The 17417-nt window shown below is 38.7% G+C and overlaps 1 protein-coding gene across 1 annotated transcript in view; it reads right to left on the minus strand.

Moving 5' to 3' along the window:
- The window catches only part of GPC6 (glypican 6), a 1073132-nt gene that overhangs the window by 96901 nt on the left and 958814 nt on the right, over positions 1 to 17417 (minus strand). The window contains exon 5 of the mRNA XM_069467100.1: positions 2592 to 2722. Within this exon, the coding sequence (XP_069323201.1) occupies positions 2592 to 2722 (131 nt within the window). The remainder of the gene's footprint in view (positions 1 to 2591; positions 2723 to 17417) is intronic.

The raw sequence follows: 17417 nt of genomic DNA on the forward strand, positions 1-17417 counted from the left end.
CTTATTATATACACTATGTTATTTCTACTCTTGACTTTAACATTTCTTACAAAGAAATGTGTCATCTTAAAGTACATTCTTTACTAACAGCAATACTATTACGGCGGAGTTGGATAAATTCCACAAAAATGTCTCCTCTACATTCTAGTAATAAAAAGAGTCCATCAGTCGTCTGGAAGAATTTTTAATATAATACTTGACTTGAACTACAGTTAATAACAAAGTATTTTATACTTAAAAATTGCTAACAGTAGATTTTAAGTGTCCTCGCCACACAAAAAATGTTAAGTATGTGAGGTGTAATGCATTATGTTAATTAGCTTGATTTAGCCATTCCACAATGAATACACATTTGAAAACATTATGTTGTACACCATCAATATATACGATTTTTATCTGTCAATCAAACACTGAATTTTAAAGGAAAGATAATTTAGTTAATTCACTTTTTGAAATGAAAAGCATCAAAGGTCTCTGTCGAGTAATGGTGAGCACTCTGGACTCTGAAAAGCATCAAAGGTGGAGGAAACTGCGCATAGCCTTACGGAACTGAGAGAAAAGCCGCGTGGCTGACCCCATAAGCCAAGGGGCAAGTAGCACAAAACAAGATCGCACAGGTGGACAGGGGCCAGATAAGGCGAGACCTGGCAGGAGTTTAGATTCCATTCTAAGCGCAAAAGAAGCCACCGAAGACAAAGCAGGGGGCCCATGACATAGTTTAAATTGGACGGGGTTCAAGAGTAGAAGCCAAGTCAGGAAGGAGACCGATTAAGAAGCTGTTGCCTTTAGAAGAACTAAGGTTCCTTGGGGAAAAAAAAAATATCCTAAATGATAGAAATGTCCTGTCAAAATATGTCTAGGCACTGGGTGAGGAGAATCGTCTTCGTATTACTGATTGTTGTCTGACATGAAATTCTGTTTATTAATTTATATCATTGTTTATCTGGTCAGTATCTGTCTCTCCTGTAAGCTTAATGAGGATTAGGAACTGTGCCTTGCTCATTCCTGTATCTCCAGTACAGAACCGTGTCTGCCCCGTGGATTCTCTATAAATATTTGCTGAACGAATGGACAGAAGATAAAAGAATACTGGAACGTGGATGTGCACACACCAGTGGAAACAAACACCTACTTCTAAGAGATAGTGATGGTTTCAACCCGCAGACACTTTTGTCCACGTATTTTTTCTGCCCTGTTCTCCAGAGCTGTTTCGAACATTAGCAACTTTAGCACCTGGTTACTCAAGCACTGCTGGGATATTTGGCCTCTCAGAACAACATTTATTGGTTTCCAGGCAATAGATTCAAGAGGAATAGATGATTGCTGTTTTTTCACAGGAAAGAAAATGGCCTTTCATGGAAACCCCAAGCGTGCTATTTCCCCAACAGGTGATGGTAATTTGGAGCATCCTCTTTCACACAGGCTACCCTAAGCTCATTAAAACCCAGAAATAGGCCTAGGAAACTCTGGGCTCATCCATCTCCCAGGGAGAGAAAGGGACCCAGGCCAGATTCTTTCTTACCCTACTGCCTGCCTGCATGCCAGTTCACCCTGAAAAGCCCAAATTAGCTAGATCCATGCTTAGCCAAGGAGGACTAGTAGGCACGCACAGCTGGCTCTTTCTGCTCTGCAATGCTTCCCCACCGCCCGTCCCCTCCCCCTTCATTACATTTGAAATCTTTTTCACAGAGGATTTGAAAAATTGAAGAAAGTCAATCATGCAACTCTTTGCCTGACAGTTTAGTGCAAATGACTTTCAATTAAAATGCAATCACTCAGTCACCAGGTTTAAAGGACTGATAGAGATTTGGTTAGTGTTTCATGACAAGGAGACCAGTAGAGAGAACAGAAGGGCATTGTGCAGCCATCAATGGGGCAGAAAAGAGCTGATGAAGGACAAGGCTGGAGACCCACTGCAAACTTCTCAGTCTTGCTGAAGGCGGGTCCTGTTTATCTTCAACTAGGCGGAGACAAATAAAAACTGTGCACCTGGTATTTGTGTTCTGCAGCTGCAAACCTAGGAGCTCTGTCGCATATGATTTATGAAAATGTGCTACTTTTTTCTTTTTAATGTATGCTTGACTTCCTACAAAGGAGCATTTTCCCCTGAAGATTCATTAATGAAGGTTACACAGTGGTCTTAAAAAGGAGTCCAGTGGGAAGTTTAATTATTTACAATTGAAAATATAGAACATATGCCTGGTCTGCACAGCTGAAGATATAATTAGACGTTGCTAGAGAGAGAACAGGGTGAAGGTGTGCAGAAATTTCAAACATTAAAAAGAAAATTCTCCCCAAATTGTTCACAAATGTGAAGGATTAGTCAACATACATGGGGCTCTCTGAAACTTTTTGGCAGCCCATAATTTCTTCGTGATTGAATAGTTGTGAGCTAAAAAATTGCTTCCCTTCTCAGTTCCATTTTGTTAGATATTTTTAATGAAGTAGCAAATTTGTGGCCCAACAGGAAAAGCTCACTGACAGTGTATTAGAATTTATAATCCCAGCCGACATATCTAGTTACTTTGCTTTTAGGTTACTGCACCTGTATGATGTACATGTATTGGTAGATACATTACTAATGCAAATACCTTTGCAGACACCTGCATGCTGTTTTCTTGCATGTTCATAATGGCTTCAGAAATCTTGACATCTATGGGGTCCATGACCGACTCAATGTTGAATGGCCCCTCCAGTCGCTCTGCCACCAAGAGCATTGCATCTGTTAAAATACAGGAACACGATTTATTTGCGAATTGGGAGCTCTGGTTCTTCATCAGTGATTCAACATTTTCAAAACAACTGGCTGAAAAGCTGTGCATTCAAATTTTTGTTATTTGCTTTTATACAGTCCAAAATGAAATAGATGACTAAAGCTTAAAATCATATTTTATTTCATTTGAAGATTCAGAATTATTTTACATGTATAGAACGAGGCCTGAAAATAAGAAAATTAGTCCAAATGCAGAGGGTTGAAAATATTTAATTATTTCACATGAAATAAAAACAATGTTGGGTCTGAGATCAACTGCATTTAGAAAATGGGTTCTGACCTCTCTTATTCTGGAGTCTATGAGAAACTGAGAATCTTGGAGAAGAAATGCTGATTTGTCAATTTGGATGTACAAATGTCAAGATCCAACTCAAACATACCTATCTGTGTGAAGCATTTCTGGATCTCCTAAGAAGAATAGGCCTGTCTCTACTTTAGGCTATCACTCTACCTAGCATGCCCTTCTGGTTTTGAACTTCAATGCCCCTTGGGGGACAGGGGAACTTCTGTTACTTGGTTTTGTACTTTCAGACCTATTATGGTACCCATCACATTGTAAGCTCTCAAAAATGTCTATGAAATTATATTGAACTGAACTGAGTATTGCTTGGGAAGATTTAGTTTTCTGTTGAAGACATCAGCTCTACTGAAAGTCTAAAAGTCACTGTGGCCTGGGTAAAAAGGACACGGTTTTGGATTGGATCATAAGGACTTAATATAGAGTCACAGTTTAAAATTATGGGGTCAAAAACATCTCTGAGAAGGTTCTCTTACTTCTTGTTTAAATTAAAACACTCTTTCCTCTAGCAGAATTTTCCTTCTATAGGTAAGGCAAGAAGGTGTTTGATTTGTGTCATAAAGTAGGGAAGTTTCTCCCTGGTGATTTCGGCTTTTCTGTTCCATGCTCCTCCCTGACCATGGCACTAGCCTTGTAGGGTTCTGGACCTACAAACTCATCTCCCCCTACCATGATAAATGTGCCCATGGTAACCTTCTCTAAGCAGCTGCCTCCTGGGCCTTGGAAAAATGCAATCCTATTGATGACCCAGCACTATTAAACACACAACAAAATGGTTACACTCACCCAAACTGCTTGCCTCTATATTTCTGTTCTTTGTCTCAATTCATTTGCTTTGTTATATAAGCTAATTTAAGATGATAAATTTGTGGTGTATATATATATATATATGTATTTTATTTTAATTAATTAATTAATTAATTAATTTTTTTTTTTTGAGACAGAGTCTCGCTCTGTTGCCCGGGCTAGAGTTTAATTTAGATTACCAGTCAGAATATGCTATTTTAAACTGTTTGTTATCTGGTTTAGGCTATTACTAATTAAAGAAAACACAATATAAATAAAAATACTTCACTACCTACAATTAGATTCTCCTTTGAAGGCTCAAAAGCCAATATAAATTGTCTCACAAACCTCAGGATCATCATTAAGAATAGTGTACATATAGCTAACCATACTGTATTATGTACTTAAAAATTTGTTGAGGATAGATTTCATTTCACATGATTTTTTATAATAATAAGAGCAGCAGTGACTATTGTGCTGATTAACTTCAGAAGTTCTTATTAATTGAAATACGTGTTGATAAATCATTAAATAGTATGAATGTACACCAATAAGTTGAAACACTGTGTTCCTTTTACCAAAAAACCCACAAATTGTTCAAATTCTTGGAAAAGCTTAGATAAAATTGTGTGTGAAATATCTAGATAAAATAACATGGATGCACTGATGATATATAAGTTTTTGTTGAGAATGGGAGAAGGCTGACACAGGGATCTCAATAGTGGGCTTGGGTGCTTTTATTTTTCCTACTACAAAGTTGTTTGTGAAAATAAATTATTTGATAGATAAGTCTACACAAAAACTCATATATGGATGTCCACATGTGGAAAAAAACTGTAAAAACAAAAATCCATGTATTCGTATGATATGCTCATCCTCAGCCCCAGCTCCCCATGTTGTCCTAAATATGCATGACATGAAAGGAAAAGCAGCTTTTTAGAGAACTCCTCCAGTATTTTTCATTTCCACTGTAAAGGGTCATGCTTACAGCAACTGCCTTTAGAGGTCAAGTTCAGACACATTACGAGGTAAGACAGAAGCAGTGGAAGATCAGAGCTGTCCAGCCTTGGGACTTAGAACAGGCCTCTGATCAAATGGCAGCTCTTTCTTGGCCCCAGGTCCCAGGCAGAGAGCAGGTCTGCGTGGTCTACTGAGCAACCACATGCATCTCTGCTGGACAGGTTTGCTTCCCACCTGCAGGGCAAGCCTGTCATGAGTCAAGCTCCCCGGGCTTAAGGAGAACCTTCCTTCTACCTTGGAGCTGAGGAAAGCCATGCCTAGGACACACCAGCCTCTCTCTCATCCCAAAGTGAAGAAAATACAAAATAATTTTGTGACATCAAGGCAGTAGTTACTGTTTCTCTGAAACCAGTTAAGTCACAACAGGTCTATAGCTTACACCAGAGGCTGCCATCCTGGGGTGCCTTAATTATCTCTGTGCCATTTCTATTTTGAAATATTTGGAACATTATTTTTAACTTTGCTCTTGGAGCTGTTACCTCTTGCCAATTAAACCGGGACAGTTATAGTATGTCAGCTAATGATCAGCTGATCATTTTGGTGTATATCTTCTGTGTCATCCAATTTTTTTTTCTCTTTAAACAAGATTGTTGCTTTGCTCAAGCAGTATATGTCATTTTTGTTTCTAAGTGGAGAATAAAATCTAAATGGATTAGAAATAACTGAAATCTCAGCATGTGATACCAATGCTCACAGAGAGACACTGACTGTGTGTTAGCATGGGGGGCAGTGTGTGGCAGCTCCACCAGAGGCGCCCAGGTTGTAGGTAAAGCAGTGCCTCTGGGCCAAGGCATTCTGCTCTAGAAAGCATGGACTTTCTGGTGAGGAATGAGGGTTGTGGATTCAGATGCCTGTGTTTCAATCTAAGCTCCCACATTAAATGGCTGGGAGATAATGTATGAGCCGCTTAATTCACAAAGTCCCTGTTCTTCACTTATGAAATAGAGATATGACAATATCTACCTTATAGTGGCAGTATGAGCAATGAAATGACATAGTGCTCATAAAGTTATATGCACAATACCTGGCATGTAATTACCTCTTAACAAAATTTAACTTTTATAAGTCACCACCTCCAGGCACTGTAAATGGAAACAAGAGGACCAATTTGCAAGATATTTTGGTGAACATATTGGCAGTAATTGATGTGAAGAGTAAGGGAGTAAAAGGCAAACGGATGACTTTAAGATGTATAGCTGGTGCTTGTTAGTATGTCAAATTAATGTTTTGATGCCTTTTGATGGATGAGTTCATTACTGAGAGATACGAAACTGCACTATTTTCTCATGATGTTCTCCTTTACCAGTTACAGATGATTACAAAGCCTTTGATGCGCTTCCCATTGAGAGGTATGGTTTATGTCCCCTTGAATCTGGGTTAGCTCCATGACTGCTGTGACTAATGGCATACAATGGAAATGACACTGCCAGTTTTCAGAGCTAGTATTTAAGAGACCACTACTTCTACTTTTTGTCTCTTGCAAGATTCTATTTTGAGATCACAGTGCTAGAGAGGCCATGTGTAGGTGGACAGTCCCAGTTGGGCTCAGATTTCTAGCCACCCCTGCCCAAGTGCCAGACATGAGCAAAGCTGTCTTGGACCTTCCAGATCAGTCTATCTGCCAGGTGACTGCCACCTAGTGACCCAAGTCAACACCATGTGGAGCAGAAGAATCAACCAGCTGAGCCTTGCCCAAATTCCTGATCCACAGTACTCTGATTTATAGTAGTATGGTTATTATTTTAAGCTGCTAAATTTGGGGATAGTTTATTTTGTAGCAATAAAAAACTGGAGCAGCCATAGTACACTATTTATAAAATACTCAGATAATTTTTCCTCTTTTGTTTGACAGGGCCCAAATATTCAGAATTCTATTCAAGTATTATTAAATAAATTCAGCATTTATGATATACTCCCATGATTACAAACATTGCGACAGTCAAGAAAGAAATAAAATGTTACCTTGAAGGGAACAAACAGAAAGAGTTTGCTTTAAGTCTGTAGGGCATGATGGTACACCAAAGCCATCCCAGCTAGCTTCAGATTAGGAAACATGTGTCCCCTGGGACATAAGCATGAGAGAGATACAGAATAGGGCTGGAAGAAGGAATGATTCTGGTTTTTCCCTAAGTATTGACTTTATGAAGAGTGAAATCTCTGACACAGGGAGCTAGACAGTATCTCAGATCTCTAGATGGCATTGCATTGAAAACTCAATTACTGATGTTTTCAGTAAGGGAACTCTTGAATGTTTATCTTCCTCTATGATATAAATATTAAGTGTGACTTCGTATGAACATATATTTTTTTAACTTACTTCCTAAGAGAAGGAGGTATAAAAGTAGAAATTATTTTGCTGAATGTCACTTACTTTAACATGGAAGATAATGATTTTCAAAATGTGTTAGAGAAGGCAAGAAGAGAAAGTCTGTCTTTTAAAATGCGATATTATTATGATTTTCCTAAGTAATTATAGGGTAGGAAAAACACCTTGAAAAAATTTAATGCAAATACGTTCAACTTAATTTAATAACTATGTGTTATAGGCCAAAGAGTGTCACTGTGTCACTGTGAATTGGTGAGGGGTACAAAAGTAGTGCCCCACATGGAGTTTAGCACCTTTCTGAAGTGACATGGATGAGGCATATAAATATTAAAACTTTTCTCCCCCCTTCCTTTGAGGGAAATTTGAATCAAAATAATAATATGTCATTTCAAAGTTCTCATCAAATCATCTAAATTTGTCCTTAAAAATCTACTTTTTAAAAAATGACGTCTATAAGCATAATCTACTGATTGTTGTATCAGAATTCTGCTGCACCCAACTTCACTTTTTTTTTTTTTTTTTTTTTTGAGACAGAGTCTCGCTTTGTTGCCCGGGCTAGAGTGGGTGCCGTGGCGTCAGCCTAGCTCACAGCAACCTCAAACTCCTGGGCTTAAGCGATCCTCCTGCCTCAGCCTCCCAGGTAGCTGGGACTACAGGCATGCGCCACCATGCCCGGCTAATTTTTTCTATATATATTTTAGTTGGCCAGATAATTTCTTTCTATTTTTAGTAGAGACGGGGTCTCGCTCTTGCTCAGGCTGGTCTTGAACTCCTGACCTTGAGCGATCCACCTGCCTCGGCCTCCCCGAGTGCTAGGATTACAGGCGTGAGCCACCACGCCCGGCCTCCCTCTTTTCTTTAGAAGCAATGCTCACCCACTCTTATACATCTGCCACCTCATTGTTTTAGCTTAACTGAGAAATATTTCCCACTGAGAAGCATACAAAAGAATAAAAATATAAAGTAATTTTAAAAGCACTGTGGTAAATTCATTCATTGACACCCAGTTATTCATTAAAAGAAAAAGAAAAAAGCAGCTTCAATGTTTACGTAGAGACTGATTAATGCCCACGGCATGGAGGTAATTAGGGGCTGTGCTGTCTCCTGTGGCTAACAAGAGTCGGCACGCTGAATACACACGTCCTTCGCTTTCACCCACTTCCATGAATTAAAATGCCCCTGAGATCTCGGGTGCAAATCTGCTGCAGGAGAGGCCTGGAAAGAGAACACGGCTAGTGGGGACTGAGGAGGACACGGTCACAGCAGGCAGACAGATCTGAGTACCCAGAAGAGAGGGCAGATTTGAGAGCAGAGAACTTGAACTTACCCAGGCAGCAGGTCCATGTCCCTTTTTAAAAATTTTTATTTCTGAGTTTTTAAATTATGTCTGGCTTTGCTGCTCTCTAATCTCTTCTCTGACACTGCCAGCAGAACTTGTCTTTTAAAAATGCAAATTTGTTTGGGCCACTGCCCTGACCTAAAGGCATAAAGTCTGAACCTCTTAGCATGGCATAAGAAAGGCCCTTATAAGGTGGTTGCTCCCTACCAGCCTTGCCTAATACCAACCACCCCTGGCACCTCCACTCCCTACCCTGGGATTCTCCCCTTGGGGCTCAATCAGAACTCTTTATGAGACTGACGCGCTGCCCACTGCGCCAAGAGGGCCCATTCAATCAGAACTCTTTAAACGACATTGAAGTTGTTTCCCAAGTCTCCCCGATATCCAATGCTTCCTGAAACCAATGTCAGACAAATTTTTCTAAACACAGCCTGGTTATCATTCTACTTGCTCAAGAACTTCCAAGGATTCAAATTTAAAAAGAGATCCATGATCGGACTCCACCCCTGTCTTCTAGTTCATGTCTCACTGCTCAGTGAGTCTCAGGGTTTCCTGCCACCACAAATAATGCTGCCGTGAATACCCTTGCACATAATTCAACACATGTGCAAATAAATCTGTTGGATAAAGTCTTAGAAGTGAAACTGCTGGGTCAAAGACACGGGTGTATAAAATTCTGATAGTTTTGCCAAAGTCCTCTGCATAAAGTTGTACCTATTTATGTTCCCACTAGCCATACATGACAGTGTCTGGTTCTCTAAGCCTCAAACTTTTAGATGTGGTTAAGATGAAACGTTTGGATCTTTGCCAATCAGATAGGGTAAGCAATTGGCATCTCAGTGTGGTTCTAACTTGAATTTCCCTCATTATAAATAAAGTTGGGCATTTTTTTAATATGCTTAAAAGCTATTTATTTCTATTGCATTTTCTCTTCATATTCTTAGTCCTTTTATTTTTCTATTGGATTATTGATTTTTTTTTCATTTTGATATAAAGAAGTTTCTGTTTCAAAAAGAATCAAGAAAGCCAGCCCTTTTGTGACATGAATTATCAGTATTTTCCTCTAGTTTTGTTGATCTTTTGACTTTAATTATGGTGAGGCTTGCTATGTAGAAATTTTTATAGTCAAATTTACCAATCATTTGTTTACATTTTCTTGGTCTTGTGCATGCTTATACAGGCCTTCTCCCTTCCAAGTTCACCTCTGTGACTTAATCTATTACTATTCACATTTTCACTCACTGGCCTGCTTACATACAGGCCAGGCACTCTCCTGCCCTACCCCAGGGCCTTTGCACTTACTTTTTCTTTTTAATGGAATACTCTCCCCCGAGATATGGACATAATTCACTCTCTTATTTTCTTTAGGTTTCCACCCAAAAGCCACTTCTCAGAAAAGCTTTCTTTACCCTACAAACTCCCAGTCACTCTTTCCCTATTACTTGATTCTTCATAGCACTTATCACTTGCTGACTTATTATATTTTCTATTATCCTTCTTTTTCCAAATATTATTAAATATATACTCTTCATGAGGGCAAGGACTTCATTTGTTTTGTTCACTGTTGTCATCCCAACCCCTAGAGCAATACTTGGATCCTAAGAGGTGTTCAATAAACATTCATTAAATGAATTGTTAGAATAAATTTTTAAAATCTTCCTATATTTTCTTCTAGTAACTTCACAAAAATGAACTTGCTACCTTCTCCCACCCTAAAACTCCCCCTCCTGACTCCCCGGCCATGCACACCATCACAATTGCCTGCAAAACTTTATTAGCGCTGGCCTGTAGGATAAATGGCCCCTTGGTAGCCTTTGACGTGTTATAACATAGATGAAGAGTTTCTGTGGGAATTCAGAATCTTATTGTACTTTTTTATTAGGTAGAAATAACTTTTTAGTTCTTTTAGCTTGAGATTGAAAACTGTGGCTGGTTTTTGCTTCTGTCAGAGGTTATTTCTAGGTTAACCTTAAAAAAAAAAGTTGATATTTTTGGCTTTACCAAACAAGGTAGTTCCTGCTACCTTTTCAAGACTCCAAGTTTGCCATTAACATTCAAACAATCTCTATGATGAATGTCATTTTTGTTTCTTTCTTATAATTTGTCCACATTCAGTAAATATCAAATTGATGATCATCTTTTTCCTACTCTGCCAACCCTGTATGGGTGTTTAGGTAGATAAAAATATGTTTAAAAAAGATCAGACCAGGACAGGAGTCAGATGTAGCTAAAGAAATCACCGTTCCACAAATCAAGGTAAGCAATAGAAAATGAAAGTGAACCAATTAAATGCAATTTAAAACAGTGCACAGATATCTGATTCCAAAATAAAGCAGGGACAACCACCCAGAATAATTACAGTAACTCAAGAACTAAAGCCAAATAAAAGAGAATTAAATGAAAACAACTGTTTACTTTGAAACCAAATCCAGGAAGAGGAGGAGAGAACAAATATACAAACTAATTTAATTCTAAAACCAGTGCAAACAAAGAGGCGTATTTTGCTTCAACACTGCAAAAGAAAATGCAAATTGTGGGGGAAAATAATTCACTAGTAGTCCTAGCACAGTGCAGAAATTAGAATCTACAGGACTCATTTTCAGACGTTGGTTTCCCTTAGTAGAATGATGCATTGTATTTCATAAAAATATAATATATTCATGAAAGCATCATCTCACTGCTATATTATATCTTTGAGATGTTTAGTTACATCATAAGCCAGAAAGAGTAGGCCTTGTAAATCATGAATTTGATGGACATCAAAGTGTATACTACCAACCATAACTCTTTATTTAAATTTTTACTGCTGATTCTTCGTACGAATAAGTTTTTATGTCATTTGTAGCTTAGAATGTTCAAATGATTCACATCAACCTATCAGTCTTTGCTTTGATAATGAATCACAGAATTTAAGGGATAAAGAATTCTTAAAGATCTTTTTGAGACAAGAAGTTTCTTTATGTTTCTAGTGCCTCCTACAGGGTTTTGGTATGTAGTAGATTAATTTAGAACAATTAGTTGGTTTTATAGTTTAGGAAACCGGAACCCAAAAAGGGAAATTAACTCATTCATTGTAAACAGCAGCTCCTGGACTGGTATCTGTGTCCTTTCTCACCCCCTCTGGTATACCAAGCACCTAAACTGCTCAAATAGCATCAACATGCTCACCCAGTATTTTCTTTACTTACTAAATTCTAAGTGCTTCACTGCTTTTAAAGAGAATATTGAAAGAGACAGCACAGATGATAAAGATAAAGCATTTTTGTCCTATCTAAGATTTTTCTCATTCTTTCTTTGCTGCAATTAAACATCTCTTTAAGTCTCTCTTAGTGACTCTGCTTTTTCGACACAGGTACTGTGATCCTGAATTATCCTTCACAAACCTATAAAATCACTCTCATTGCCCCTTACTCTTTATAAACGTGCACATGACACTTGAGTTATTCTGAATCTCTCGCAGCTTGGATGGTCTTTTCGCTCTCCCTGAGAGGCAGTATGAAGGAAGGCCTGATCTGAGGTGTGTGTCAGGCCTTGTCACAGGCTCTGTGAGCTCAGGCGACTGACTAAACCTTCATGAGCCCTGGCAGCCACCTCTGTCATCACAAAGTCTCCTCCTACACCACTGTGGGGATTATATGCAACACCAGGCATAAAGCACAACAAATGCTTATTATTATTTTATCATTATTATATCTTTAAGGATAGCAGAGTTCCCTTCATTTTCCAACAAAGTTAATAACGAAGGTTTAATTCCATCATCATCCATGAAGCCGTAAGACCTTACTGAAAGAGGACAGTATCCAGTCCAACCCCTTCATTTTGTGGAGGACAATGCTGCTTCCCTGGGCCACCAAGGGCCTAGTGACTTGGCTGGGCACATGGGGCAGGGCTGTGACCATTGCCCAATTCTCTGTCCTTCTGCCACATACCTTTTGACTCTATCACGTTGCCCCTTCTCTAAAACCAGCCAATCTATCATTAAGAAGTAGGACCAGGTAAAACATTTCAAAGTGTCATTGAACTCCAAAAGTCTTAACTTTTTGCCAGCATATTGCAGTTAAGCAATTCTTCTATTTTTCCCTCCTTTGCCCTAAAAGTTAATAAAGCAAATCACCCTGGAGACCATTTGTTCTTGTAGTACAAGGGCTTGCAACCTACATGGAATGAATCACAAACCTCTCCTAGAACCAATAAAAAATAAATAAATGAAAAGTCAGGTGTGTTGTAGAATTCCCCACTGGGTCCAGACAGAGTGATTAGTGAGCAATTCAGTAAGCAAAGGGAGCCCTTTTCTCCTACTCGTGTGTGTGTGCTGGTATTATTAAAAAGATATATATTTTTTATTATTTTGTTGCTCAGTGCCATGTGAACCAAAAGGAAAATGAAAAAAAGCACAGTATGTCCTGTATCATGGATCACCAGATCCAAAGAAAAAAGCTGCATTGTTTCAGAAAAGAAAAAAAACTCATTTTAGGAAGTGATGACTTCATCTCTTCTCATCTCTGATTCACCCTGTGAAATGGCAAGATGACTTTTATTTCCTTTGCCTTTACATCTTGTTCAAAGCTGTCTTTAAAATGTTCCATGGTGACATAAAGATCACTTTCCAGATAAGGAGGGAGAGAGAGTAGGAGGGACAGGGAGACAGAGAAAGAGAGGAAGGGGGCGGATGGAGAGAGAAGGAAAGATGGAGAGAGGAAGTCCTAGAGAGGGAGCGAGTTCTCAGGTAGTATCGTCAATGGGTACTGTTCTAACAGCTTCAAGGCATACAGATTAGTTTTATCAGCACAACACTGCAATGAAGTGGGAACTGGTATTATCTCCTTTAATGGTTTTGGAGACAAACACCCTAGAGGTGAAAAAGGGCAGGTGATGTTCAGAACAGGCAAGAACTAACATCAGTGACTTGCCTGGGCTTGTCATTCTAGCCAAGATCTGCTCGAGTCTCAGGGAGGTGGACATGATCGTGTGTGTGTGTGTGTGTGTGTGTGTATTACAATTGCACTTCTCTGGCCCTGCTTCTTTATGAAGCTGCATTAAACAAACAAATGCATTTGGGAACTGAAGCCAGCAGCCCTCATATTGCAAGAGATGTGCCCACAGCTTCTCTTTCTGACTCCTCTCTTAGTGTTCAGACTCTCCCAGAGCTTACCATGGAAAAGGAGAAAAGGAGCCTTGGTGATTAGGAGAATGCAGTGGTATATTCCAGTCTTAGAAGATGCATGTGACTGAAGAAGGAATAGTTGACACCAGCCAAATAATGAAAGGTAACTTCATTTATTTGTTTTTCAGGAAGATATAACTACAATCTTACTAGATTTCTTTTTATCTTCAAATGTTTTCTGTTTATGTGTTTGTTATACAAAATTTGGAAAATATTAAAAAAAGATGATCATGAGGTGAATAAAAATCATACCTAAATAAATCATATTTATTTAATCATTTGCAAATCAATCAATCATCTACCAAGACAGAGATAACTACAGATAATATTTGGTGATAGTCCTTCCAGGTATTAATTCTAGGATGTATAATATTTGGGTTAGGCTATATATGCAGTGTTTACTCTTTATTTCTAATTCAATTGCATATGGTTAGCTATCCCCTTATTATTCTACAAAGACATCTTTTTTACTGGCTGCACAGTATTTCATGTCATCAATGCACCATAACTTCTGCAGCCATTGTCTTCTTGTTGGCTTTATAGATTCTTACCAGATTTTGCCCTACTATAAAATATACTCCCTATCTCTGATTTGTCCCTATTTCTGATTATCTACTTAAGATAGATTTCTTTAAATAGACAGTATTTATTCTTCTGAGGATGAAGCATATTAAACACAGATATTTATTAATAAACACAAAGACCTCAATCATATACTAGAGTATAGAATTCTTTTTTTTTTTTTTTTTTTTTTTTTTTTTTTTTTGGAGACAGAGTCTCGCTTTGTTGCCCGGGCTAGAGTGAGTGCCGTGGCGTCAGTCTAGCTCACAGCAACCTCAAACTCCTGGGCTTAAGCGATCCTACTGCCTCAGCCTCCCGAGTAGCTGGGACTACAGGCATGCGCCACCATGCCCGGCTAATTTTTTTTGTATATATATATTTTAGTTGTCCATATAATTTCTTTCTATTTTTAGTAGAGACGGGGTCTCGCTCAGGCTGGTCTCGAACTCCTGACCTCCAGCGATCCACCCGCCTCGGCCTCCCAGAGTGCTAGGATTACAGGCGTGAGCCACCGCGCCCGACCCTAGAGTATAGAATTCTTATAGAGAAATAAAGGAAGGCAAGAGAACATAGTTCTAATCCCACAATTTACTACACTTTCTACATTTAAAAAGCAGACATTTAAGCAGACATCGTATTTTTTTATTTAAACTTTCAGAATTAAAACCAAATTATTTGTTTTCCCATGCAAACATCAAAGGTTTTAAATATCTAAAAAAGAGACACAGGTTCTAGCACTGCCTGTGTCACAATGTAAGTATCTGACATTGAGCTTACTAATTCCCATGTGCAAAATTAAATGTTTGGATTTGTAGATATCTCATGGGCTTTCTAGCTCCAAGACCATGAGTCTGTGATTAGTTTAGGTCATCTAGGAGGGAGAACACCAAAGCACCTGGAGTTAATTAGGTCAGGTGGATTGGGCAGGTATCCAAGAAACCAACCTGAAAGTGAGCAGAGGCAAACTGGTCTAGGGCAGCAGTCCCCAACCTTTTTGGCACCAGGGACTGTTTTCATGGAAGACAATTTTTCCATGGACTTGGAGGAGGAGGGGTGGATGGTTTCAGGATGATTCAAGCTCATTACATTTGTTGTGCACTTTATTTCCATTGTTATTACGTTGTTATATATCATGAAATCATTATACAACTCACCATAGGTTGGGGACTCTTCATCTAGGGGACAAAAGTGGACAAAGCTGTTCAGTGTTAGAGCAAAGGATGCAGGTGGTAGAGATTTAAGAAGAGCTATAGGGATGCAGACTGTGGACGCAAGTGGTGGGCGTTGGGAGGTCGTACTTTGGAGTAGACATTTAAAAGGCGGAAGGACGGTAGAGATTTGTGCCCTGCCACAAAAATACTTGACCTTTACTTTCAGCTCTGTTCTTATGTTTCCTCTCAAAATAAAGCAAAGAAAAATGGATATAAGAAAGTAGGCTTGAAAGAACCAATAGGAAGATATCAATATCTGAGGAAAATGGGTGAGAAGCCAACAAATCCATCCTGAAACCACAGTGCCATTGAAGCCGGACTTTGAAATACAGGCGCAGCATTCTGAAGCTGTGCGTGGTGTCCTACTAATGATTACAGACATTTTCAGTGGACAATAAGGAAAGATGTAGACAAAACAGATCATCAGATAGGCATTGTAGAGATGCAAAAGCAGACGTGTGGCTCAGTTGTTGAAGGGATACCCGTCAACAATCACTTCCTATGTACCTGCGGGAGGTGGGACATGCAGTATCCCACTTAATCTTCCTGCCTCTATGGCACAGGTGTTAATTCTCAGCCCCATTTTGAAAAACAAAATGAAACAAGCTTAGTGAAGCCAGAGGTTCTGTACCGAGAACAGAGATAGATGCCTACTCAGATCATGAGACCCCAGTATTAAAGCTTTTAACCATTAATATCTCTGCTTCTAAACAGTAGTATTTTTAAATGCCCATATTCAAAAGGGCATGTGAAAGGCCCAGAAATGCTTTCAGAATTAGTCAAAACATTACAATAAGTGTCTGCAATTGAGAGATGTTCCTCAGGGAGGGAGGTCTTAGTTATCTTGGTCAAATAAAACATCCAATGCCAATGATGTTTTCCTGAAAATTTTCCTCTTATTTTTTTTTTTAAAACCTATGTAAAGTTTTAAGATAAAAGTATGGAGAAAATGTCTACACATTTATGAGAAAAATAGAAAAAAAAATCAGAATATCTACTGTTTGATGATGGAGTCAACACTCTGAAAATTGATTTACAGTTGCTTTCCCATTTGTAACTTACTAGAGACATATGTCAAGTTATTTCTGCTAATACACCTGAATTAACCATAAGACACCTTTGAGTATTCAAAAATCAATAATACTACTGTTTTTCAGAGCAAATGTGTATCTTGAAAATAGGCTAAGAGATTATTCTAAGAAAGGGAACAGATAATTTGGGGCTACTAGAAGATAATGCAAGGCATTAACTTTAAAGAAAAGGCAAGTTGATATGTTCTAGAGAGGAATCCTGTCTACCCATATTCAGTGTGTTGGTTGCTCTACTCTTCAAAAATGTGGCTGTCTTTTAAATGCTGCATGTAATAATATTTAATAACTTTGCAAAAACTATTTTATTTCCAAGTCTATGGAGCTCTGAGCTCTGTAGTTAAGACACATTTGCCTATGCTAAGTACCTCTTGGAACTACAAAACATCATTTGCAATTTAGACCTTAGCAAGACGGCAGATGCACTGGAAGGTACCTCATGTAATTATTTTTCATTCTTCCTAATCATTTCGAGTTTCTCATCTAGGTTTGAAGTTGCAGTTTAGCAACCCCACTTGCCTCTCCACTGTTAGCTGTTTAACTTCATCTGTATTTAATTTCTGTTTCTTTCATATTTCTTCTACACATATTCCCAGATGCCTTCAGGAAATAGGTCCATTCTGAATATATCACATAAATAAACGGCAATGGGGGAAGGCCTCTTCATTTTGAAAATGCCACGCTGCACAACAGCTGAAAGGAAGGTTCATTGAGTAATATCAGCTGGCGTTTCTACGGGAGCACTGTAAGTGCCTTTTTCCCAAAGCACTTAACATAACAAAATTGCCTCACTCATCATGGCAAAGCAGTCACCTCTAGAGTGGTACGTGAAGCTGTTTTTCAGGATGGAG

This window comes from Eulemur rufifrons, chromosome 4 (genome assembly GCF_041146395.1).
Source record: "Eulemur rufifrons isolate Redbay chromosome 4, OSU_ERuf_1, whole genome shotgun sequence".
Taxonomy (NCBI): domain Eukaryota; kingdom Metazoa; phylum Chordata; class Mammalia; order Primates; family Lemuridae; genus Eulemur; species Eulemur rufifrons.